At 43.1% G+C, this 24733-nt stretch overlaps 10 protein-coding genes across 10 annotated transcripts; 4 read left to right on the plus strand and 6 right to left on the minus strand.

Moving 5' to 3' along the window:
- Window positions 1-971: 971 nt before the first annotated feature.
- Window positions 972-2476, plus strand: EAE98_010002 (uncharacterized protein; the record flags this gene model as incomplete). Its single annotated transcript, XM_038957623.1, has 2 exons — window positions 972-1118; window positions 1220-2476. 2 exons carry the CDS (start codon window positions 972-974, stop codon window positions 2474-2476), a joined length of 1404 nt encoding a protein of 467 aa, XP_038806086.1.
- Window positions 2477-2489: 13 nt separating this feature from the next.
- Window positions 2490-2687, minus strand: EAE98_010003 (uncharacterized protein; the record flags this gene model as incomplete). Its single annotated transcript, XM_038957624.1, has 1 exon — window positions 2490-2687. One exon carries the CDS (start codon window positions 2685-2687, stop codon window positions 2490-2492), a length of 198 nt encoding a protein of 65 aa, XP_038806087.1.
- Window positions 2688-2842: 155 nt separating this feature from the next.
- Window positions 2843-4649, minus strand: EAE98_010004 (uncharacterized protein; the record flags this gene model as incomplete). Its single annotated transcript, XM_038957625.1, has 2 exons — window positions 2843-4440; window positions 4502-4649. 2 exons carry the CDS (start codon window positions 4647-4649, stop codon window positions 2843-2845), a joined length of 1746 nt encoding a protein of 581 aa, XP_038806088.1.
- Window positions 4650-11033: 6384 nt separating this feature from the next.
- Window positions 11034-12504, minus strand: EAE98_010005 (uncharacterized protein; the record flags this gene model as incomplete). Its single annotated transcript, XM_038957626.1, has 4 exons — window positions 11034-11626; window positions 11726-11875; window positions 12185-12287; window positions 12463-12504. The coding sequence occupies 4 exons, from the start codon at window positions 12502-12504 to the stop codon at window positions 11034-11036; spliced, it is 888 nt and encodes a 295-aa protein (XP_038806089.1).
- A 713-nt stretch (window positions 12505-13217) lies between these two features.
- EAE98_010006 (uncharacterized protein) lies at window positions 13218-15071 on the minus strand (the record flags this gene model as incomplete). The annotated part of the gene is made up of 3 exons (XM_038957627.1): window positions 13218-13478; window positions 13527-14916; window positions 15031-15071. 3 exons carry the CDS (start codon window positions 15069-15071, stop codon window positions 13218-13220), a joined length of 1692 nt encoding a protein of 563 aa, XP_038806090.1.
- A 490-nt stretch (window positions 15072-15561) lies between these two features.
- Window positions 15562-16653, plus strand: EAE98_010007 (uncharacterized protein; the record flags this gene model as incomplete). The annotated part of the gene is made up of 1 exon (XM_038957628.1): window positions 15562-16653. The coding sequence occupies one exon, from the start codon at window positions 15562-15564 to the stop codon at window positions 16651-16653; it is 1092 nt and encodes a 363-aa protein (XP_038806091.1).
- A 1143-nt stretch (window positions 16654-17796) lies between these two features.
- EAE98_010008 (uncharacterized protein) lies at window positions 17797-20125 on the plus strand (the record flags this gene model as incomplete). The annotated part of the gene is made up of 2 exons (XM_038957629.1): window positions 17797-18135; window positions 18212-20125. The coding sequence occupies 2 exons, from the start codon at window positions 17797-17799 to the stop codon at window positions 20123-20125; spliced, it is 2253 nt and encodes a 750-aa protein (XP_038806092.1).
- A 1233-nt stretch (window positions 20126-21358) lies between these two features.
- On the minus strand, window positions 21359-22720 carry EAE98_010009 (uncharacterized protein; the record flags this gene model as incomplete). The annotated part of the gene is made up of 1 exon (XM_038957630.1): window positions 21359-22720. One exon carries the CDS (start codon window positions 22718-22720, stop codon window positions 21359-21361), a length of 1362 nt encoding a protein of 453 aa, XP_038806093.1.
- Window positions 22721-23048: 328 nt separating this feature from the next.
- Window positions 23049-23571, plus strand: EAE98_010010 (uncharacterized protein; the record flags this gene model as incomplete). Its single annotated transcript, XM_038957631.1, has 4 exons — window positions 23049-23078; window positions 23234-23305; window positions 23362-23436; window positions 23491-23571. The coding sequence occupies 4 exons, from the start codon at window positions 23049-23051 to the stop codon at window positions 23569-23571; spliced, it is 258 nt and encodes an 85-aa protein (XP_038806094.1).
- A 269-nt stretch (window positions 23572-23840) lies between these two features.
- On the minus strand, window positions 23841-24523 carry EAE98_010011 (uncharacterized protein; the record flags this gene model as incomplete). The annotated part of the gene is made up of 3 exons (XM_038957632.1): window positions 23841-24031; window positions 24084-24198; window positions 24347-24523. The coding sequence occupies 3 exons, from the start codon at window positions 24521-24523 to the stop codon at window positions 23841-23843; spliced, it is 483 nt and encodes a 160-aa protein (XP_038806095.1).
- Between the last annotated feature and the right edge of the window lie 210 nt (window positions 24524-24733).

Raw genomic sequence — 24733 nt, forward strand, 5'->3', positions numbered from 1 at the left:
CCCAAAGAGGCTTTGATTACAGATATTCGCACTGTAGTGGTATTTTTTTCAAGGGAACAAATTGTTGATACGAGGAACTTTGCGTGTTGTTTTGTCATTTGGTTGGAGGTTTCAACAGTGGGCCGATGAACTCATAAAACGCCTCTCAACTTTACAAGAAGCATAATTAATTCAAATCTCTTCTGAAGTTTCTGAGAATTTATTCGCAGATTGTTTGATGTATGATGAATCATTGCACGAATATTCAAGATGCTTGAAGTGACACTCAAAGCGTGAAATTGAACTGATATTTTCATTGTTCTCCAAATCCATGCCCCCACTATTGTTTGATGCATCTGGCCTTGATGACGGCTCGAAATATCAAAGTGAAGGCCGAGCCATCAATTGGTGACTAATTTCTTCGTACAGTGTGTGGTGCACTATCTTATACCAAGACTTTTAGCTTGTCATATCATACCTCTTTTCACTATCATTACAGTCGAGGACAACCTCACACATACTAAATAATACTTTTCTTCCTTAAAACTTCATCCATTCTCTCTCAAAACATAACCCTGATAATTCAAAGCAATAATTAAATTTTAATGAAGAAAAAGAGCACTGAGGTATGTGAGAGGTTGCCTTCGGTTAGGTACATAACAACATTGGATAATTGATGTAATGGATATCGATCGAACAAACATCGTATGTACAAAAAGATTTTTGAAAGACTTGATACTTACAAGATCCGACACTGAAAACGGAAAACGGAAAAGAGTAAGCACTGTGATAAGGGAATGGTTGGCATGCTAGCGAGACTGACAAAGAAATAGTCTCTAGTTCTTTGACAATGAATGATATGGTGGTCTCTTTCATGACAAAATTAGTGAAAGTAGTCGGATCAAAACGCTCGTGTCCTCAAAATCTGCTCCGTGAGCTCAACGAAGACATAATTCAACCAATCTCCAGAAGGTGCAATTACAGTATTCAAAATGAATCCCGAGATTCCCGCGCCCAGAGACAGCCAAGATGTTCAAGATGGAGGAACTGTTCAACAAGCTGTAGAACTGGTGGGTAAGATGCTCGAGCAGATTCAAATTGAGCTTGAGAAAATGCTATCTCAACGTGGTGAAGTCCCAGTAAGTTTGACCCCAGTCATGCATGACGTATTTTGTAACCTCTGAATTGTGGCTTCAATACTGCATTTTCTTTTCCATTACTAATGAACATCATTCGGCAGTCCGAAGCAGATGCTCCCGAAAATGAAAAGGATGAGTCGCAGAAACGATACAAAACCCTTGAAAGCAATTATCAGAAGATATCAGAAGAGCTTAAAGTCTTCGGCCGCCAAATAGCTAGTGCACCCGACAAAAGCGGCCAAGTTCAAGCAGAATTAAAACTTGCTCAGGCCAAAAATGATATCGAAAAATTGAAAGCCGAGGTTCAGAACCTTCAAGCTCAGTGTAACGACTATCAAGCACAAGCACAAGCTCATCAGAATCCTCAAAATGTACAAGAATTAGAGACTCAACTTGAGGAACTCAAGAATGAAAATAAAGAACTGCAAAGAAAAAGAGTCGAACGGCTGGACAAGGACCCTAATGTGTGGCGTCGGTGGGTCCACAGACACAACAGTGTGGAGAAGGCTGGGCCAATGCCGCTGTATGGAGAAAGATATAGAGACATGTTACATATGCTGGATAACTTCGTCTACTTCAACCTGGATTGGAAACAAGAGCCGAAGATGGAGCTTATCGGTCAACAGAAATGGAGAGACAAAACTTTGAGATGGGCTTTCGAAACGAAACCAGACGTTGAACGATATTTTCGCCTCAGAAGGCCTGTCTTTCAATTTTTGAGCGATGAGATATTGCTTCAGCCAGCATTCGGTCTTGATGATGAAGACGAGGGTGTAAAGATGGAAGCTGGATTTACAGCTTTTGAAAGGAAGCTCCGGGAATCTTCTAAAGGTGATGACCAGATAGTGTCAAATGTAAAGCTGGTCCTTGCTAATGACTTTGCAGATCAACTTTTCGAAAGTATTGACTGCCATAATTGGAGAAAATTTACCTACAGGTGTGCAAAGGTAATTCGAGAGAGAGATTCAGAGAGGAAGATAGTTGCTTTGGCATCAGCTTGGGAAGACTTCTTAAGACCTGTGCCAAAAAAAGGAGATGTAAAGATCGCCCAGAAATTAATGTTAAAAATTTGCAGAGAGGCCTTCACGTTGAGTCAGATTCTGAGAGCAGAGCCACTTGATTATTATAAGATATATTTTCCACAACCCGGAGATTCAATACCACCCGAGAAGAAGGATAAATATAATCCTGAAACAATGGAGGTTCGGGGCGAGGAACCAGGATTTCCCGCAAATGAGGTTGGAACTGTTGCGTATACTTATTACGGCGGATTGTTTTTCCGGGATATTCACCAACAGGAGGTGTGGAATTCGCTTGTACCAGCGCAGGTAGTTGTGAAAGTGGCAGCGAGAGAGTGACTTCTCCTTACTCTCATGTGTATTCGGACTGTTCAAAACGGAATAATAGCACCAGATGGAATTGGCACGTTCTCTTTGCATTGATTTTAGGAGGTGGCTTACGTCTAGCAATCGAATCAAGATCATTTGAAGTAGTCTCGTACGCATAGAAATCTTTTCCTGGCAGAGAGCTGAGAGCGGGGCGGATAGCCCAAAGAACATTTGGAGACATCGCGTGGAAAGACATACACACTGTTGAGCACAATATAGGGAGATTTTTCCCTTTAATCGGAATTCGTCTTATTGTTTCATTACATATGCTAATCATTGACATCCACCTGGTGATCTCACATGTATGATCCAGGACCCTTACATCAACTTTTTGGTTTACAATTCTTGGTGAATAGTTGTAGCAATCTTCTCGTCGTTGTTCAACTTGATATCTTCGGGTCGCTCGGCATTAGCAAGACCAAGTCTCTCGTTGATACTTTGCATTCTTGCTTTATCTGCAGCCGCAATACTGTCAATGCTACCGCCGAAGTACACATCGAGTTCCTCCAATGTCTTGTCCTTTGTTTCAGGGAAGAATTTCCAGATGAAGAAACCACCTCCGGCACTGAATACAGCAAAGAAGATGTATGTACCATATTTCATGGAGTCAAGCATGTCTTTGGTGGTCAAGCCGATGATAAAGTTGAACATCCAGTTGGTAGATGCGACAAGGGAGACACCACGGGATCTGACACTGGCTGGGAAGATTTCTTGAGCAAGAACCCAAGTGACAGGTCCCCAAGAATAGGCGAAGTTGACCGCAAATAACCAAATGAACACAATGGCGACCCATCCTTGTGTAACAGCAAGGCCTTCATTGAGGTTCCATTGGTCTTCGTAAACACCTTCGACGGCAGCGACAACGATGTGGCAGATGCACATACCAATGGCACCAGCGATCAGGAAAGTCTTGCGACCGAATTTATCAAGGTACAAAACAGCTGGTAAAGTGAAGAGAACTTGCAAGATACCAGTGACCCCAGTAGCGAGAAGAGTAGTGGTAGTGCTAGAGAAACCAAAACTGGCGAAAATTTGAGGGGCATAGTACAAGACAGCGTTGATACCAGTAAACTGTTGGAACACCATCATAGCACATCCTAAGAAGATTCTCTTGAATACATGAGGAACGAATAATGCTTTCCATGGGGCCATCATTCCACCAGCGCCAATTTGCTCCGCTTGGGTTTCCTCGTCGAACATGACAGCGGCCTTAATTTCGAGGAATTCGGCTCGCAATAATGGATCATTGGCGTCAAGACGTCTGAGTTTGCAGAGAGATGCAATAGCCTCTTCTTCGCGATGCTTCAACATCAACCATCTAGGAGAGAATGGGAAGAAGAACATTCCAATGAAAAGGGTCCATGCTGGAATCAATTGCAATGCCAATGGGACTCTCCAGGAAATTTGGTTTTGACCGGTACAAGGGTGTCCATGGTTTGCAGCAGCATTGTAGGTGCCATCAGCGAGATATGGGTCTGCAATACCCTCTGGCTTACACTTGTTTCCACCAGAGAAGGAGAATCCAAAGTCGAGCCAGAAAGCAATGGTAGTTCCGATGGTAATGGAAAGTTGTTGAAGTGACACCAAAGATCCTCTAAGTTCTGGAGGGGCAATTTCTGCTTGATATAATGGAATGACCATGGAGAACATACCAATACCCACACCGCCGATGATACGACCTGCGAAGAAGTATGATGGATTCTGAGCACCGGTTTGGAGACCAGTACCGAGTGTGAAAATGAGAACGGCAACCATCATACTGTATTTTCTTGAGATTTTATCTGCGAGGTATCCGTTGAAAAGAGCCCCGAGCCAGGCACCAAGCTCAAGGGAAGCAACGAGCCATCCTTGAAGTGTCGACGAAGTGAGAGTTGGGAATTCGTTCTCGAAGTTTTCCATAACCAGGATTGGGGACATGACTCCTTGGTCGTAACCTGTTATTCCAATGTTAGCCAGTGCTCGCTAGTCATAAGGAATGGAAATGCTTGTACTAACCATACATCATACAACCCAATGATGCGAATAAACACGTCAAGAACACATAAGGATTCTTGAGCATGCCCATGAGACCATGAGCTTTGGCTGCATTCTGTCGAGCAACGAGCGACTGGCTCGGAGCCCCCTTTTCTGCCATAATGGCCATTGTCGTCGGCGTGAAAATGAAACGAGAGCGCAATTGGAGGAGTGAAATGAGGGGAGGCGGAGCCCGATGAAGACGAAATGAAGACAGTCTGTGAAAAGAAGACAAAGAAGAAGAGAACTTCATATATATATACTCCGTATTTCCCACTTTCTACGGATATTCAAGGATAAAGCCTTTCCCGCGGGGATTCCCGATCAAGCTTAGGCTCGAGAACACTAAACAGCAGATAAACTCAAGAGTAGTCTTTCAGCAAAAGATTCTCCCCACTTCAAAGTGGACGCTCTGGGAAGGTGTGCCACGCGTTAATTCCCAACTCTTTGGTTATCAATGCATGGATAGAACTCATGGAGGATTCGGGGAAGCCTGAATGTCATACGAAGATCCCCATTCTTTCATCTTTTCCAACTTCCTCCCCAGGATTCGTTGCCAGTAGCTCGGGTTGCCATTTGTCAATAAACAACCGGAGCTCAAGCCACTCCTGAATATCCTGATTCCTTGCATTCCCATTAGACCAGAAGTTGTGTCCTCTCTGAATTCCCCAATTTTAGACCATTCTTCTATTTCTGAATTAGAGAGTCGCGCGCGCCACCCTGAAGAATGATAAGTTTCGGCTAGGATTCTACCACTGGATCATGTGCCAAGGCTACGGGAACAAACTAGATGCAAGGATTATAGTGCCAAAGTGCGATTAATAGGGCTCCGAAGCCTTAGCCTATCAACTGTCAGGCTGGCTCTACAAGCCACCCGTCGACTGGGGCGCTGTTCGTCATGCGAATATCGTCAAGCTTTGCTTGGACTCTTGGCCTTCAACGACATCAGACAAATAAGCGCGATAGTCAATAAGTTTCTCGTCGATAATCGAAGACTTCTCTCGCTAATACGAACATGTCGGCAACGAACAAGACAATGTTTACAACTCCTCTAAACTCCGCACTCATGACTTCTCCTCGACCGCTAACAACACTTTGCGGGCGGCGGGTAAGATAGACTCCATAGCTATTCGGCCCTTTCTCTCCAGATGGAGTGACTGTTCGACCCCGAGGTTCGTCGGGGTGGGGAAACCCCAACATCACTTTGAACATCAAGAAGCTGAATCTCTACTTCGTATATGGTAAGAATATCCTAGTGCATGTTTGATAATTCTATTTTTCCTGGTGTCAGTGGAGACACTGTGGTGGGGACATTTGTGAAATGGTGACGAGGAGAGTTTCCGGAAAATGAAGGGGCTCACATCAGTTCTAGCTCTATACGTTTTCAAGAATTTTGTCAATCAGACAATTTTAGTTCCCGCAACAGATCGTTTTACCAGCATCATATCATTAGATACCGAAGGATGTAGATGATGAAAAATGAGCATAAAATTCTGAAATTGCTTCAACAATTTCTTATTTTCGGTCCCGACAAATAGCGGGATTCTAGGATTGATATCCGAGCATCCTCACAGTCTGACAGCCATACGAACTAATCAACGTCCATAATCACCCGATGACCACGCCTTATTGGAGGAGACAGACAGACATACATCAGAGCACATCACCAAAGCAATTAATTACTTTCCTTGTATCGAAAGAATGTTTTTTCCAAAATCCTCTCTTTGTAAGCCAAACTCCTTGCTAAAGCCGACTCGGGTGTCGAAACGGCACTGAACACTGGGAATAAGAGCGATAACCGACGTTTAGCCGACTCTCAACCTTACTGAACCCCAAATTGGAGACCCAGTGTTTGTGCCGATACCCGTTCACCTTGGCTTACGAAGCTCTCATAAAATTCCAATGAATCGATAAACCAACCTCGATTTCCATAGTTTGAGTCAATAAGCGCAATATAAGGCCCGACAGGTGCTCGGATTAGACTTCCTGTTTGAATCGCAACGCTGACAACTTTTCCATCTATGGTAAGGTAAACGGGCTTTAAGTTGCTAAAGCGGATATACGTCAGCATATGATCCACCATCACGTGGAATCTTAACAATGTCCCACATTGACAAAGTCGCTGGATTCTGGAGTCTCCAGGTTAGATTTAGTGGATATGAGGAGATGCAAGATGGAATTGCTGCCCCGCATGGAGATTAGTGACGCCAGTAAAGTAGGATGAGAGCTCGTGCATAAGCTTGATGCACGAAGTGCACAATGGATTTCACTCGTATAGGACATGTTGATACTGTTTTCTTCCCTGCGAATTTCAGAATCCGCCGGCTAGACGGTTCAGGTCAGAGTCCTTCTTTTACTAGGGGGAACTAGAAGTTGGATCGGTTCCTTGATGTTCCTTGACTCGGTTTTGATGCTTTGCGTGGCACTTCTCGTCATTGAGAGTGGGCAACTCAAACTATTTTAGTGAAAAATCCATGTGCTGTCAAAGTACCATCGACATTGATAAGGCTAGTGGCCTAATCGACATGATAGATTGAAAGTGGCATATTATCAAGCGACATGATAAGCATCTCGCGAAAAGAATGCAGAGATACCCCCCAAAACTTCATGTGGATTGTACGAATAGCAATTGAAGCATATAACTAGAGGATTGATCTGCAGTTTGCGGAGGTGCGGGGATTCGGTCCTTTTCCAGATTTACTCCAATATTTACAAATCTGGTAAGGCGAACCCTACCGTAGGTAGAGACAACTTCACTTTCCCCAGGATCTCATCTGCCAAACATGGTAGCATTATTTATCTCACATCTTTGCAAAAACGATGATGATGATTCTATATTGGTAGTATTCTCGGTCCGATTTTATGTCAGCTCAAGGGTGTGGGAAGAAATCTACAGATACGAGGCTTGACCGGCGCCAATTCAAGTCAATGAATACAGTCTATTGTATATTCTTCGCACTCGCTCATGTCCGGCTAACTCGGAGGCAAAGTCCAATAGTTTTGCCTTGTTAACGAATCAATTAAACGTGTCGTGAGAATGAGTGGATGTTGGGCCTTCTAACTATTTGACCTCGGGTCAAAATGTTCCAAAGTATTCATTTATTATCATTTGAAAAGAAGGGTATATCAACACTATCTTATTCATGAACGAGACCATGAGAGAAGAGAAAACTACCCCCGTGCCATTCTTGCTGCTGACCCATCATACTATGGCCATTCACTGCAACCATTGAGCAATCTAGTCATGTCTTAAGTCTGAGAAGCAAACTTTGCTTTCCGGAGAGCGTTCGAATTCCAGACATGCAACAAAACTTTACGATTCCAACCGAGAGATAAGATATTGTGCGTCCGGAGAAAGTTTAATCTCTAGATGTGCAACCAAACTTCGAAGTTCAAAGAGGTGACAAGATGATTGCACCGCTCGTGGAAACATTGTATCTCGATATCTGGGGAAGTTATCTAATACAATTGCTATGCCATATTTGGCCTAGTATTCACCGAACTGGCGTATAGAGATTGAAGGATTCAGGCCTTGTGCTTATGTGATAACGATATGGCAGGGGTGGGATACTACTCGTCTTTCAGTATCATGATTAGGATTCGCGATATGACTTTCATTTTGTTAGGAATTGGTGAATCATGAAGTTTGATTGAGGTTACTCGAGACTTTTGGTAGTTTGTTGCACATCTAGAGTTAGATTTCTCTCTGAAGGGCATACGTCAAGACTTGTGATAGGATGGTTTGAGGTGCTTCATCAAGTGAATGTGGCTCATGATATGGTGGAAAGGATTTTTCTCATTGTTTACAGCTTCGGTTGGTACCTTCATATCTGAATGTATCAAGTATTTACACGAGCAAGTGCGCACACCGCGCAATGGCCTTCACGGAAACTTCAAACAAACTCCTCCAAGCTGGATACTTCAGGCATACTTAAGCAATAATGGTCTTCCACGTTGATGTTCAATTGATTTCGCTTGATACGGGTCTCTCGTTTCTTAAATAATATCATAAATCTAGAGAATAATGGGAGAGCATTGTTATTATTGAGGGCGATGCGTTCCGCAAGCTATATCAGCTCATAGTCCATCAAGGGAAGCTCGGAGGTCGATTACAGACATCCTCGCGATTTTGTGTAATTTAGGGTTGATATTGAAATGACTTACGGCAATGCACTGTCAGTTTTATAAACAACACCAGAAATCAACGCGATGGTGGCAGAAAACTAGTCATCGCTGTGACTTCAGATGTAAAGATAGAATTACAAGATGAGTGAAATTATGCTCCTGAGTAATTTTGAAACTAGACAGAAAGTTAAATGGTGTGTCACAAGTCTTCAAGTGACATATCCATCCACAATGACAACAAAACCTTTAGTATTCCTATCCAGCCCACCTCCCACCTCATCCAAACATTGTGTTCCCTGTTCTTCTTCTTCCAAGCCAAGCCTCTTTCCTCCACAATCTAAGTGTATACAAAGCTCGCCCTATGAATAGAAAAAACCCTTGGCGTTCGTTCAGCTCCGTATTGCAGAGTTAGAGGAAGTCCTCTAGTTCAAATATCTCTATCCATCATCTCTCGAAAATTCTATCGTGCCCAGAATGCTGGATATATTATTACTCTCGAAGAAGTAATGGGATCTCGGCTTGATAATAATATACCATACGAGAGCGTTGATTAGTATGAGTCGAACCGACAACGAGATATCTAGATGATAGTGGTGAATTTTTAAGACAGCGATAGGTTTTAATGATAGTATTTCTGTTGGGGAGCTACAAAAGCTCTTAGGTTACATTCAACGTAATGAGGAATCTTTCCTTAGGAATATATGCATGCTCAACTTTATTACAGCATGAACATTTCAAACTTGAAAATACAGAAACTCCAAATCAAACAAAAGAGTATCATCTGCTCAATCCTCAGACTAACGAGAATCGAGAGAAGACGTATATTATTTAAACACACAGTGTTCTTCAAGCATAGCCATGTGTAACGCGAGCGCTGGGTTTTGCAAGCGGAACTAAAAATAACTGCGATTTACACACAACTAAATTACCTTCCATTTCCACTTCAAATGGTTGTTCTTTTGAAAATCGAGAACTTCTCGAGTTCTCGCGTAGGTAGCATCGAATCTGAGCATAAAAGCGCTATTCTCAATGCACCAGATATCCACGACACTTCTGTGAGTTTCGACACTGGGCTTTTTCCAAGAGATTGGTGGGGTGTAGTTGCGTAGACTTTGAATTATCAAACAACTGCATCTTGGAGGTTGTAATTGTATAAAACTCACTTATATTCACAAACTGATTCCTCATTTGTGAGGTTCTCATTGTCACAAAACTTAAACATTGACCGATGATGAGAAAACATGTGATGAATCTCTCCAGACGGTGAATGCCGAAGCGTAACTCTGCTCTCGCATGTGAGATTCTCATGTTGAATAAGTTGAGCGATGATAAAAGAAGACAAATAGGTCCTTAATAATGACACTCAACAATCATGCTTCAGTTCGACAATGATTCCTCGCTGGCAACACATGCCTTGGCAATCCCCCTGCTATTATGATGGTGTAATGATAGCAAGCAAAAATGAAGACGTATGTTTCCGTGGTCTTAACTGCAATATTTTGACACTGGGAGGGAAAATCTGCTCTCTTTATACTGATCCAAGAGTTTGAAAGAGCCTAGAAACTTTTATCCAATAGAAGTATATATATTTACCATGTGCTCTCAACTGTGCGTATTATGATCTCTAACTCAGTCTCTCCCCGTCACTTCTCATAGCTTCCAAATCTGCCTTTCGAATTCTATCACACCATTCTCATGCTCAAAAAATGCCTCTTTGTTATCAATCTCTGCTGTACTATCCGAGCTGTACTCACTCTCATCCGGACTCATAGTTAGATCGAAGACTCCGTATCTAAATTTCTTGCTATATTCTACACTTACTTAACTGACAATTCGAGAGCGGGGATCCAAAGTGAGAAAGGAGAGATGGAAAAAAGTCGTGAGATGAAATGTGATAATATGAATTAATTTAATGACAACAAATTGTCGGATTTTCTCGAACGATAATAGCAACAGGAATAAAATTAAAGAAATGTCAATGGCGATAATGCAATATGGAGCAAAAATACCAAGTACTCATTTCTCCCACCAGTTGATACAGGAGTAACTCCACCTTTCGATAAAAATGAACTTCTAATGTGGCGAACTAGTTTCGAGTCTTGGGACGAAAAAAGTTTGGTCCAAGTACCGGAATAGGCATTGTGCACTTTCATGGGCTTCAAAAGTCACGTTTTTGAGTATTTTTCTAGTTGCAGAGAAACTTCTTCCGAGGAGGATTTGTAGGCGTGCAGCTTCTTTCCATAAAAACCAAGTTAAAGACTAACATAGCAGAAATGAGAATCAACCTACCAGCCCTCTCCTTGACATCTACTTTCTCATCAGATCATTCAGCCAACCCCAGAAATCCAAACATCCTCCCCCCTAAACCCAGAGCCTCAAACCCCAGACTCTAAACCCTTCTAATCATCCCCCTTAACCTCACATAGCCAATCCAATCTCCACCCCCCGGACTCCTACACACACTTTCCAAAACCTCACAAACCTCTTTCTCGGCCTCCTTTCTCTCTTCCCCATCCCCAAGAACATCAAACAACTGTTTCCCCATCAACTTCACCCAGCCTTCTATTCCCCCCTTATCTGCCTGCGTTGCCCTGTATTCCGTTTCCAATTTCTCGATCTTCCATTCTCCTTCTCCTTCTCTATCAACATCCGAAGAAGAAGAAGCCGAAGCAAGCGCACTCCTCATCCACGCCTCATCAGGAAAAAACCAGGGATCCGCCTCCCTCGCCCTCTTTAACCCCCCCTCACAGCGACGCCCGATAACACTCAAAAACGCAGTGCGCATCTCGGCTACATTACCCATACCCCCCATTTCGAAAACGAAAATGCCGTTGGGTTTGAGAAGTCTTTTGACTTCTGTGAAGAACTGTATACGGATGGATTCAGGGCGGAGAATCCAATGGAGTGCGGCGTTGGAGAAGATTTTCGTGTAGCTTTGGGATGGGAGAGTGGAGAGATCTTGAAGGGAAGATGCGTCGAGGACTGGGTTGTGTTGGGGCAGTGTAAGTATGGTGTGGGAGAATGCAAGGGTGAATAGATGGACAGGAGAATGGGAGCAAAAATGAAAATGTAAGCAAGTACCTTGAAATGTACAAATTCCCGGAATCTCTTCACCCTCTGCAACAGCAGCCTTTTTGGCAGCAGCAATCATATCCTCCGAACTGTCAATTCCATGGATACTTCCTGATCCTTTGGAAAGCGTGTGTGCGATCTGAATGGGGATGATTCCATCTACATAGGCGAGCAAAGTCAGTCTGTTTGTTCTCGTCCTGTTGCATTTCCTCTGCTTCCTCTCTCTTCATTCTCCTCCCACTCCTCTCTCAAGTAAGATGATACCCGAAAGAAACGATAGCCCAATCCAACACACCCACCTCGCGCACTAGTAAATTCGCAAGAGAAGAAGAAGAAGAAGAAGAAGAAGAAGAAGAAGAAGAAGAAGAAGAAGAAGAAGAAGAAGAAGAAGAAGAAGAAGAAGAAGAAGAAGAAGAAAAAGAAGAAGAAGAAGAAGAAGAAGAAGAAGAAGAAGACACAACAACTAACCACCACACCCAATTTCCAACACCACATCATCACTCTGCACATCCAACCAACCCAAGACTTTCCCTGCAAGCTTTGGAACAAAGGAAGCGGAGTTTTGATAGGCCTATTTCATACATATTAGCTTTATTTTCTAATCTTCATTCTCCCCATGGATATCATTTTCCTATTCTCCCATTTCTCGTCACAGTTTGTGGGGAAAATCGTATGAAGGAAGAATACCGAAGAAAAATTAGAACGAAGAAGAAGGGAAGGGCAGAAGAATAAGAGGGGAACGATACCGAAGCAGACCAGTGATCCTCTTGATTCTTAGCTTTTTCCATGATTTTCAATCACAGAAATGATAATTCTCAACGTGAATTTCGAATTCGAGATCTCTATTCTAGAGTTTAGTTCTCAATCGTGGCTGCAGTTATAGCTGTAGTCGTGGACGTCGTGACGATTCGATGAAAGGTCGATTCGAAATGAATTAAAATATCGATACCAAGAAATCCAAGAACGGCAAACAACAAGTAATGATCACTTAATAAGATCGAACTGTCGAATTTTTGAATTGGGTGCAGATATCTTACCTTTTATATACCATTAGCCCTCCTGTGAGATGACATCGAATGTAAAGTTGAGGTTCAGATGTTCACCTCCGATGTCGGCGCGATGCGAGATAGGGGACAGAAGCGAACGCTCGAAACCCAATCCACCATTGCGTTTTCCTGCTTTATGTTTATGATGTAAAACACGACAGCTGAGTTGACTCGGGGGTTAATTTAGTTTGGAAGAAATTCTCAAAATATGACAGTGACTCCGATCGCGCTTCGAGTTATCCACCCCTTTTGGGTCGGTCGTATAGGCTACGACCATTCACAACTTTCGAATTTCACACTCATGCTAACATACTAATTTTAGAGGGTATTTTAGATATTAATCTATTCTATCAACTAAATCTCACTCCCGTGTCAAAAACATGCTCAATATTCAATGGCCTGCCTCCCAACTCCGATTTCGCTCTTGAAAAGCAGTCATATGTAAGATCACCTTCTTAATCGATTTCCAAAAGTTTGTATTTATCCTCATCCAATAAATCTTCAATCCTATGCATAATAGCAAGAACCTTTTCCTCTTCCAATCTTTGACCCACTACTTGTATCGCTACCGGAAGTCCATGCATAGCGTTTGCGTCGTAATGCTTATAAGCACCGTATGCGACACCATTCAGAGATTTAAGGGAAAAATTGGATGGGAGTTGATCGAGTTCTTTATCAACATGGGTAATAGGCATGATGCCTGCAGTGTAGTCGAGCTATTTTTGTTAGCTGGAAATTTCAAGGGGGTTATGCAATAAACTCACCAAGTTGAATAAGAAAGTGTAACCACAACTGCTGACTGCATCTTTCATTCCGTCGTGAGGCACCGCTGGTGTGGCATTTGGTGGAGTGATCATGAAGTCGAGTTTCACTTCTTCTTCCCACCAAGCATGGAATTTAGCTTTGTAAGCTTCTCTTTTGGCGACGAGTTTCCATTGCTCATAAGCAGATTTCTCATGCCATTCCTTGACCAATCCAGCCCAAGTATCATCTCCTCTAACGTATTTGACCCAGGCCCAATACATCCACTTGAATGGACTTGGTAATGACATAAGAAAGCTCATTGCTTTTGCTCCGGGATCTTCCCATTCGCCAGTTCTGAAGAATGATTTGAATGTCTTGCAACCATCAGCGTTGAGAAGTTGTGAGCCAAGATAAAGTGCTTCGTATGGAGATGGTGGATTAACATCATAGACTTCGTGGCCATCTTCTTCCAGTACAGCCACTACTTCATCCACAGCTCTCATACAAGCGGGACTTGGATCCACAACACCATCAGTTCTTAGTACACCAACTCTAAACTTCTTCTTTTCGCTGAAATCCTTCCATGCTTCCTTTCTCCATGGAATAGGGTGGACACTATGATCATACTTCCATGGCTGCATACCAATCATAGACTTTGTGAAATATGAGAGATCTTCCAAGGTTCTTGTCATGGGACTAAACACACTAGGAATACCTTCTTGACCTGGCATACTTGTGCACATACCATTCTTCGGCCATCTTCCAGTTGAGCACCTCAAACTATAGATTCCCGAGAAATGCGCTGGAACTCTAACTGATCCAGCAACATCTGAACCAATTCCAATTCTTCCACCACCAGCTGCTAATAAAGCAGATTCACCACCGGTAGATCCACCTGGCGAGTATTTGTCATTATGAGGATTTGTGCATCGTCCCCAGAGATCGTTTGTTGATTCGAAACTTAGTAACGTAATGGGAAGATTTGTCTTGACATATGGAATGGCTCCAGCATCTTTCAATATTCTCACCATGGTTCCATCCTTCTCTACCTTGTTACCAACATTGCTACTGTATCCTACGGTTGTATCGAAACCACCAACTACAATTGAATCCTTTAGACTTATAGGGATACCTGCTAATGGTCCCTTGAAATTAATACTTCCATCTGTAGTCCAACCTTCAGCAGCGTCAATCATAACTTCCGTTACACAGTTTGTTTTCTCATGAGCTTTGATTGCAGCTTTTCCGTATGCTCGAAGGATATCAATTGGTTGGACAGCTTGATTGTGAACATCTTTGACTAGTTCCTCAATGGGTTTCGAGAGAACTTGTCTTTCTGGATTGGTAAATGCTCCATGATAACTCGTGAGGCTTTGTATTCGTTGAGTTCGTTCTGCTTGTTTGAATTGACTATATGGAAAGTTAGATATTGCTGTGCTTGGCATTCCCCAGAGTTCCTCTCTCGCACCAAGGTGATTTTGATAACGATAAGATGTGAGCATGGAGCGTGGGATGAACACTTACCAATCCCTCCTGTGTTGGAAATAATCAAGTAGGAAAACCATTTTGAATATGAACAAGTCGACACTGCGCAAATATGTGAGGGTATTTACAATATCAACGACACAGATAGGAAGAGAAATCGACGAAGAATGTTGGCTCAAGTTGTAGCTAGACGGGGGACTTTAAAGCCATTGATATCCGGCCTGGAACGGAAGGACCCCTCCCTCCAGATAAGCGGCTGTACATTCCTAATTTGGCCAATTAGTTAGAATTCAACGCATTCCAAGGTTTAAACGTATCAAATCAGAAAACAAGCATATTGCGGGGAAAAGTGGTGTAGCGTGCGATAGCTGTGGTGTGTCAAACGAAAACTCGACCAAAATCTTCAAACAAATCATATCAGGAGAAGCTACGAGGCTACTCGAGTACCTTGGCTATACGATAAACGTGCTGCTAATAAGCGTCAACACCATCTCCGGATCATCTGACTACTTTCTACCCCTCTTTTTATACATCGTCCAACACTGCCACATAGTTATCTTTCTTATCAAGATGTCGACTCATTCAACTCCATATTCTTCCATCTCGACACCGGCAGCCATAGTTCACGACGGTGCTGTTCACGATTTCGAAGATCCTCGTCACGAATACCAAACCCCACCGGCATCCATCATGTCCAACTCAGAACATCTACTCATATGTACAGCATGCGGTACACAGTTTGATGCCGAAGAGCGATCGATTCTTACCAGATGTCGAATATGCGACGACCCACGACAATTCGTACCGCCCAGTGGTCAAGCATTCACTACACTTGCGGCTTTGAAAGCTGGGGGTCAATATAAGAATCAATGGAAACAACTCGATAACGATGATCGATTCTGGAATATATGGACCGAACCTAAATTTGCCATAGGACAACGAGCGGTTCTTATCAAGACACCGCTTGGGAATGTGCTGTGGGACTGTATAACTTATTTGGATGATGAGACTGTGGACTGGATCCATGGGCTGGGTGGATTAGCGGCGATTGTGATATCTCATCCGCATTATTATACTACACATTTGGATTGGGCAGAGACATTCGATTGTCCTGTCTACTTGAGTTGGGAGGATAAGAGTTGGTTGAACCGACTTGATAGAATGGGAAAAGCTAGAACATTTGTTGAGGGAAAAGAAGAGGAGCTTGAGATACGGGGTGAGAAGACGGGTGTTAAGATGTTGAAGCTCGGTGGGCACTTTCCAGGAAGCTTGGTTTGTCTTGCTCATGAAAGATTATTGGTAGCGGATACTCTGGTAACCACACCAAGTGCATTGGGAGATTGGAGTAAGGGTCCTGGGGGAGGAAAAAATACAAGACCGGATGGAATGAATAGTTATGCTTTCATGTGGAGTATTCCTAATATGATACCCTTGAGTGCGGACGAAGTAGCTGGAATGTGGGAGGTGTTGAAACCTCATGGCTTCTCAAGTACACATGGAGCTTTTGTAGGCACGGATGTGGTTGATGGTAGTAATGGAAGCAAGAAAGGGGTCAAACAGAGAGTACTTGAAAGTATGCAAATTCAAGTGAGGAGAATGGGTTGGAACAGCCATGTCTTCTTGAAAGAGAATCTGGATGAACAGGAAGAAGAGGTTCTATGATACTTATGATAACGATAATGATGATTGATACCCCCATGTTTCAGTATAGATCTATATTGTCTTATCTAATTTAGCCTGGGAGTTTTAAATGTTTCTGAACAAGCTTAGATGTTGATCAGAAATCGTACTTGGTTTATATCATGTCCTTATATATATCGCTAATGTCTACTTCAGTCTTATTTCGAGCGCAGCGAGCAAAGGGGGTTTGGGGGCTTGCCCCCATGAATGGGATTATACTGATCGCATAAAATCAACAATTTGCTGGCCTTTACAGTATGAGAGACTTGACTACTTGCAGAGCTGACTATCGTACTAAATTTTGTAAGATGGATGTTTGAGTTGGTAACTTTAGATGACGCTCCTCTGGCCCTCCGGGGGCCACTGCCGTGGAGGCAGACTAATCGTGAGGGAAGAGATATATGTATATGATCTGATTTAGTATCCAATTTGAGTAGCCAGTCTGTATAGTTTCTATATACTTTAACAACTTTCTCATTCTTTACTCTGTGGCGTCTAGTCTTGCTCTATTTATCATACATATACCTAGTACTTTTATATAGTAATAGATACGTTTCTGTAGTCATGTTTGTATATATAGATATAGATATATATATGTATATATATAGAAACGAACATCTAGATTCTCAAATATGGACTCCGCTCTCTTCCAGATTGTTTCATATAAAAACCTAATAAGTAGGTAAGTAAACAAATGAATGTATAAACTTTCTTTAACTTAGACGATCCTAGTCGAAGCCCCTGAATATCAACCCTTACCTATCCATCGTTATCGCACAATAATCTACAGGGTCCTTCCAGGGCTCAGCCTCTCATCTGATCCCCAATTTTAGTTCCTACAAGCTCCAAGCTTGAATTTCCCAGCGTCGTAATCAAATAATTTCCATCGACGACACAAAATAGTCATTTACCCCAATTCTAGATATGCACAGAGAAGAATACGAATTCTCCCACAAATACCCAGAGTAGGCATAGTATTACACATAAGAGGAGTACGTACCTTAATATAACATAATTTTTGGTCATCATTCCTTGGTACCGAATCTTAGCCAAGGGGATTCGGGTATGGATGGCATTTGATACTACATAGGTAGGGGAAGCAAACCACAAGTGGAAGTTGTCAGAATGGCAGCTTTTTCTCATCATTCTCAATATATCCATTCGACGCGCGATCATTTTAGGGAACCTCCTTCAATCTGGAGAAGGTTATTATTGGTTCTGCCGACGGATCTGGCCGTGTCTTTGCAGAGGATGGCAGACCAACAGAATTTCAATTTGGTTGGGGGGAAGACATCGAGAATACCGAGGTTAGTGAGGGGATGGATGAGAGATTGGAGTTGGAGACGAGCTTTCAGTTTACCGCATTTGTTGGTGTGTGTTTGGGTGGTTGTCTTATTGTCTGGAGAGCGCTGGGTTTTCGAGGAAGCTGTGCGAGCTTGTGCGTGGGAGAAATGGGAGAGATGGGTGAGTTTTCTTGAGGAGGGGGCGATATTCTTGAGATGGATAGGACGAGGCTGATGAATATGTTCCATTTGAATAGCCTCCAAATACTACGCCGCATCACTTAATCTTTCTGGCAGACCCTCAATTAACGGATCCGCATTCATACCCTGATAGGCCATGGCCGTTGTCGACTTTCACCGTATGGCACACGGATAATTATATGAAGAGGTCTTATATACAGCTTTCGAAGCAATTACATCCAGATACTATATTTTTCTTGGGAGATTTATTTGACGGAGGAAGAGAATGGAAGACCGCGCATGGAAATTCAGAAGATCAAGCATGGGCAAAAGGAAGACGACCAGAAAAAGAGCAAAAACATGTGGAGAGTTGGGGGAAACGATACGGAGAGGATTTTTGGCTGAAGGAATATGGTCGATTCTCTAGAATCTTCTCGGACAATTGGAATTTAGGAGGAACAGAAGCCGGAGTTGGGCAAAGAGGACGAAAGCTCATTGCAAGTTTACCAGGGAATCATGATCTGGGCTTCGGCGCACAAATTAAGGTTCCCATTCGGGATCGATTTGAGGTTTACTTTGGAGATGTAAACAGAGTGGATGTTATTGCGAACCATACCTTTGTTTCTGTGGATTCGGTATCATTGAGTGCTGGAGCATCAGAACGTCCAGTTAGTGAGACTGCACCTATTACCAAACCGGTCGAGGAATTTCTGAACAATGTTCAAGTCTCCAAACGAAAAGCCGTGGCTAGAGAGTTGGACTTTCAGGCTGGAAAGGAAAGAGTTATACAATATTCTCATTCAGTTCAAGATGTTGAACTAGCAGATTACGCACACTTACCAACGCTTGACCCTGGACCAAATGGTGCTGAATTTCCTACTATTCTTCTTACGCATGTACCGCTATATCGAAATCCTGGAACTCCATGCGGTCCTCTCCGAGAACATTGGCCACCAACTCCACCACCAAAGGGTCAGACCATGCCAGTCACACCCGATCATAGAAATGCCATTAGTGTATCCAAAGGATATCAATACCAAAATGTCCTCGGCGATGACGACTCCAAAAAACTAATCTCAAAAATTGGCAATGTAGTTTCTGTCTTCTCAGGCGACGATCACGATTATTGCGAATTAGTACATCCAGAAGACAAAAATCACGCCCGAGAAATAACAGTCAAAAGTATGAATTGGGCAATGGGAATTCGAAAACCTGGTTTTCTCATGCTGAGTATGTGGAATCCAGTTGGCGCGGATGGAAAACCTCTACATGCAATTCCTACGGGTCACGGGGCTGAAAACACGCATATTTCCACGACGATGGAATCGCATCTTTGCTTATTACCGGATCAAATTGGTATTCTTATAAATTATGGCATTTTGGTGGGTATATCACTTCTTCTCTTGATTATTCGAGCGATTCTCGTGCCTTTTACAAATCTTACCCCTTTCGCCCTCGATTCAAGAGGGTCTCCTTCGGGCCCGGGTAGTCCAATTGATTCGGAATTCTCGCTGTTGCCAACTAGTATCAAAGATCTCAAACGCGAAGATGAGGAGGAAAAAGATCGGAGGAGTGAAGGGAATTCGTCAACTTCGAGTACGGCTACGGTTAATAATCTCGCAACTCGGACTTCCAGAACGAGAACCTCGAGTCCGGCGAATGGATATGGGTTGCCAGGACAGGGGTATCCGAATGGAGGTCTGTATCAACAGGCTCAGCCGTTGATTGAGAAGGCGGGGTATTATGGTGGGTTGGAGGGAAGACTTAGGTGGGAAAGTGAGAGGGAATTTGAGATGGAGATGGAAAGGGAGAGGAAGAGGAAAGTGGAGATGGAGAGGAGGAGGAATTACAAACCCTGGAAGATAGTGGTCTGGTGGGGAGGATTTAGAACTACGAAAATGGGGAGGATACTGAGAGAGATGGGGTGTAGTGTTTGGAGAGTGCTGTGGGTGGTTGGTGCCGTTTTCATGTGGTTTACTTGGTTTGGTTAGGGGGCTGAGTAGCTGGGTAAATGAAACGAGCCGAAGAGGAACTTTAAGTTGTGTTTTTATCTTATTTTTGGCTGTTTGGCGGGCGCATTGGCGATGGGGCATTTGAAGCGTGTTTGCTTACCTACTTGTGTGCTTTATACTTTTATACTTTCTACCGTCGCCTTCACTTCTACTTGTAAGTGGGGATGGGCTCAGGCTCAGATCTGTTTCTCTTTATAAACATAAAGACAAGCTTTGATCTGGGTTACTTGCGTCGCTAGCGTTGATTGGTTGCATTGGGATATGGTAGTGGATGGTGGGATACACTGATCTGCATCGGTCTGGGTTATGGATGGTTGGATGGATGGATGGATGGATCGTTTTTTATGATGATCGAAGGCTGGAACTCAAAAAAACAATGGGGTTAGGAAGAGGATTGCTTTTGCAGCCAGCGTTTGTTTGTTATGTTGGTGGGATAGCTGGTATGGTATGGTATGGCATGGCATGGCATGGCATGTAGGTAGCTGTTGAAAATGAAAATGGAAATAAATATTTTGTTATGAGGCAAGAAAGGAAACTGTTCAGATTGGATGAATGGTTAGTTGTGAACAGTGATTGATTGCTTGCTTGCTTGCTTGCTTGCTTGCTTGCTTGCTTGCCTGATTACACAGATTGGTAAAACGGCAAATATTGGATGGAGAAAGGGGGAAGTAGACGAGACAAGATGAGGTAGATGGGAAAATGGAGATAAGAGGTGATATGTATGCCTGACGCGATATAGTACCAAGTAGATAGTGCTTGCGGTAAGTTATGTTTGGATACCTATCAAGTTTCCTTGCATATAGTATGGATGCTTGGTTATGGCGTGGTAGGAAGGTATTCTTGGTGGTTTTTGTGGATGTAGTGATGAAGATTTTTGAGTGGGGGAATTGATGATGATGGTTATTTGTAGTTGTAGACGGTTGGCTCTTGCTGAGGTGAGTATTGGAGGGTTGGAATGGGATGGATATCCATATATATGTGTATTATCAAGAGTACTTTGGAATTACTTGTGTATGTATGTGTATATTAATAAAGATGATTTTGACATTGGGGATTCGGACACGATTTACTTTGAAGCTACCAAGTACCTACCTACCTTGGTAGGTATGTAATTTAAACTCCTCAAGGCTGACCAGAAGTAGCCACGCCAGGTGATTTTGGATTCAATATCTATAATGGTATCAACGTCCTATCTTACAAATCCCATCTCTCTCAAGACCCATCAACAACCTCGTCCCTCCTCACCGGTGTATTCCCAAAGCTCTCCAACCCCCTATCACCAGCTCCAATCTTCTCTTTTGCCATCTCGCTAGAAGCATCCACGAGACCCTTCACATCATTCATTTCCAATTCCTTGATACTCGCATCGGCTTTGAGCGCCGCATATCTCTGACCCGCTTGCGTTAACAACACTTGAACTTCCTGTTCCCTTTTCCCAATTTCCAGTTTTTCCTTTTCTCCTTCTTCAATTTTCTTTTTTCGCTTAGATAATTCAATTTCCATCGTACTCAACGTATTCTGTAATCTTTCCAAACACTCCGATAACACCGGAATCGGTGTGATTCTCGCCGGAACCTGATTTTCTTCCCCCGCGGCAGCCGCATCATCATGTTTATGAAGACCATCCATACCTGCTCTCGTTTGGGCAGCTTCATAAGCAGCTCTTCTTTCCGCTTCTGAATCATCGCTTTCTTCATCCGAGCTTCCTTCGGCTTGTTGGATCAGATCTGCCATTTCTTTCTTCCGACGTCGTTTCTCCTCGCGTTCTTGTTTTTTTCCCAAAGAAATCCGTCCATCGTCTACGAATTCTTCAAATCCTTCCATGATTTCTTCATCGTCGCGCACTAATCTTGATTCTGGTTTCTTTTGTCGAGGAAGAAGTGAGGTAATTCTTCCTCCATCTGGTTCATCATCATTTAACGAGATGAAATCTTTTTCCCTCGCCATTCTCGCCCTCCTTTCTTTCTTTTCTCTGATTTCCGCCTCGGTAGGTATGATCGCAGCACTCCCTTCAAACCCTCCAACTATATCTCCGTTCCCGTGTAAATCCACAACCATTGCTCCCTCCAGCTCACTCGCATCGAGGAATGGTTCTTCTCCTCCCCCAACTTCTACATCGGCCAATTCTCTCATGGCAGAAGCCTGCGAACTCTTTAATTCTTTCAAGTAGTCTTTACTATAACTCGGTCTTCCCATATCTGAATCCCCATCCCCATCCCCATCTTCATCCCTCGTCCTCATCGGCAATGGTACTCTCTTATTAATCTTCTTCGCATTTCCCTCTGTAACCTTCCTCGAAAGAGGTTTCTTCACCAACGTAAACGATTCATCTTCCTCGAGATTCTCGGCATCGGAGCCAGATATTATATCGCCTACTCCAAAGGAGAGACGGGAAGATGCGGGTCTCTTTTTCTTCTTGAAAGAGGTCGTTTTGACGCTCGGGGGTTTGGTTAAAGAGCTATCGTCGCTGGGAGTATCGATTTTCGATGTATTGTCTTCATCTTGTGTTAGATCTTCGAATGCGATACTCCGGCGCAAATTAGATTTCTTGAGGGGTTTGCGAACTGCCGACATCGTGTCTCTCTTCAAATCTGAAGTTTCTTTCTCTTTCCGTAAAACAGGTATATCAATCAGTATCCTCTACTGTCAAATCAACCAAAAATGCTGTCCTCAAGTCGTAATAAACAAAGACGCGTCTTCTACAATGAAGCTGTCTTCCGCCTCGCCATCCCGATAAATAAAAGTCACCCAAATGCACCTTCTTATCACCACGTGACATCCAGCATCAGCCTCACGAAACCTCAATACAGCCACGAAATTTTGGTGTGTATTCGTCGCAAGCAGTCAAGCTTCCAATTTAACACCATCTACCCGACGAATTCTACAAAAATATATCGTCAAGATGCCTCAAGCTCAGCCTGAGCTTAAGAAGGTATGTGCGATTTCTGATGTTCCGTATCTCTAGGAGTTGGCGGCAATATGAGCAGGCAGGAGATTGAAAGCATATTGATCAACTCGAGCTACTGCGCGAGAGTCAGGCAATATGGGAGAGTTGAAATTGATGGCTGATACTATGCGACGATGTAGTACCTCGATAAGAGACTATTTGTGCAGTTGAATGGTAGCAGAAAGGTTATTGGTGTATTGAGAGGTTATGATGTGAGTTCCTCTTCTTGCGCGCATCCCAATTCATGCTAGCTAACGCGCATAAACAGGTCTTCTTGAACATTGTGCTAGACGATGCAGTTGAGGAGAAAGACGGTGGTGAGAAAGTAAAGATTGGAATGGTTGTATGTTCTTGCATTTCCCGCAGACTCACACTCAAACGTTAACAAGCCCTTCAGGTTATCCGCGGAAACTCAGTTGTTATGCTCGAGGCATTGGAGAGAATAGGTGGAGGAAGGGAAAACCGCGAACAGCATTAGGGTTATCAAGGGATTCGATTTGTTGGAGAGTTTGAGGATGGAAGATGAATGGGAAGGACATCGAAGTATTATATCTGGACCCGGGCGTTTACAGGTTATATGAAATACAGATTGCATATTGAGGAGCACGGAAGAGGAGATAAAACAATCTGTTTGGCAAGATGAACCATAATTTCTCGAGCTGATGCTCTTTTCAGAGGAACTTTTGCAATTCATGGACTTGGGCCTACTATAATGTGAAATGCGACTGAAAATAATATCTGTATCTCTTACTTCAACTCCTCCCACTTCCCCTCCTCAAATCCATCCATGAGCATCCCCTCAAACTCTTTCACCCACCCCTTAATACCACCCTTCAAAACCGCAACTTCCATATTACTTTTCTTTCCAAACTTCGCTACATCATCAATGTAATCCTGCATCCAGCCTGCACATCTTGGTCCCCTCCCCGTTGATGATCCTACATCTCATAAGCATCTCGTTTCTCAACCCCAGACACGAAAAGTACATACCACAATAGAAAATGACCTTTGTCATACCCGCTCTATTACAGAGTTCATACAGCGACTTGCGAGTTTGATAGAAACTCTGAGCGGGAAGATTGAGTGAAGTTTTGATGGTTCCGCCCTACACACACATACATCAGAGATATCCAACCTCAACCTTGAACTGAGTTTCGTAGAGAATGGTATGGTGTCATATAGATTCCCGCTCGAGAAAGCTCTCAGAGTACGTAGACTATATCTCCAATGCGATATATGAGGAATATACGTACCACCCAATCATCTCTTCTAACATCTACCAACAAGAAAGATCTCGGCTCAGATGTGATATCCATATCATCAAACAACTTCATCACATCATCCGCAGTGAGCTCTGAACATTTTGCTCTGGCTTCAGGGAACGCTTTCCACCATGGAGCTTCTGACTTTGTATCTTTTGTGTCGGTCATGATTGTTTTGATATGAGATGAAAGATGTGTAAAAAGTTTAAGAAGTTTGAAAAGTTTTGTTTGGTGGTGTGTCATGAGTTAGGCAGCTTTTCTTCCATAGGTGGCTTGCCAATCTCACGCATTTGCTCCATGTCATTAGGTTTCAGATTCACGTTCATGAGTCGAAAAGCTCAAATATATGTGATATTCCATATCATTTCGTTCATTAAA

Source organism: Botrytis deweyae (genome assembly GCF_014898535.1).
Source record: "Botrytis deweyae strain B1 chromosome Unknown BDEW_032, whole genome shotgun sequence".
Taxonomy (NCBI): Eukaryota; Fungi; Ascomycota; class Leotiomycetes; order Helotiales; family Sclerotiniaceae; genus Botrytis; species Botrytis deweyae.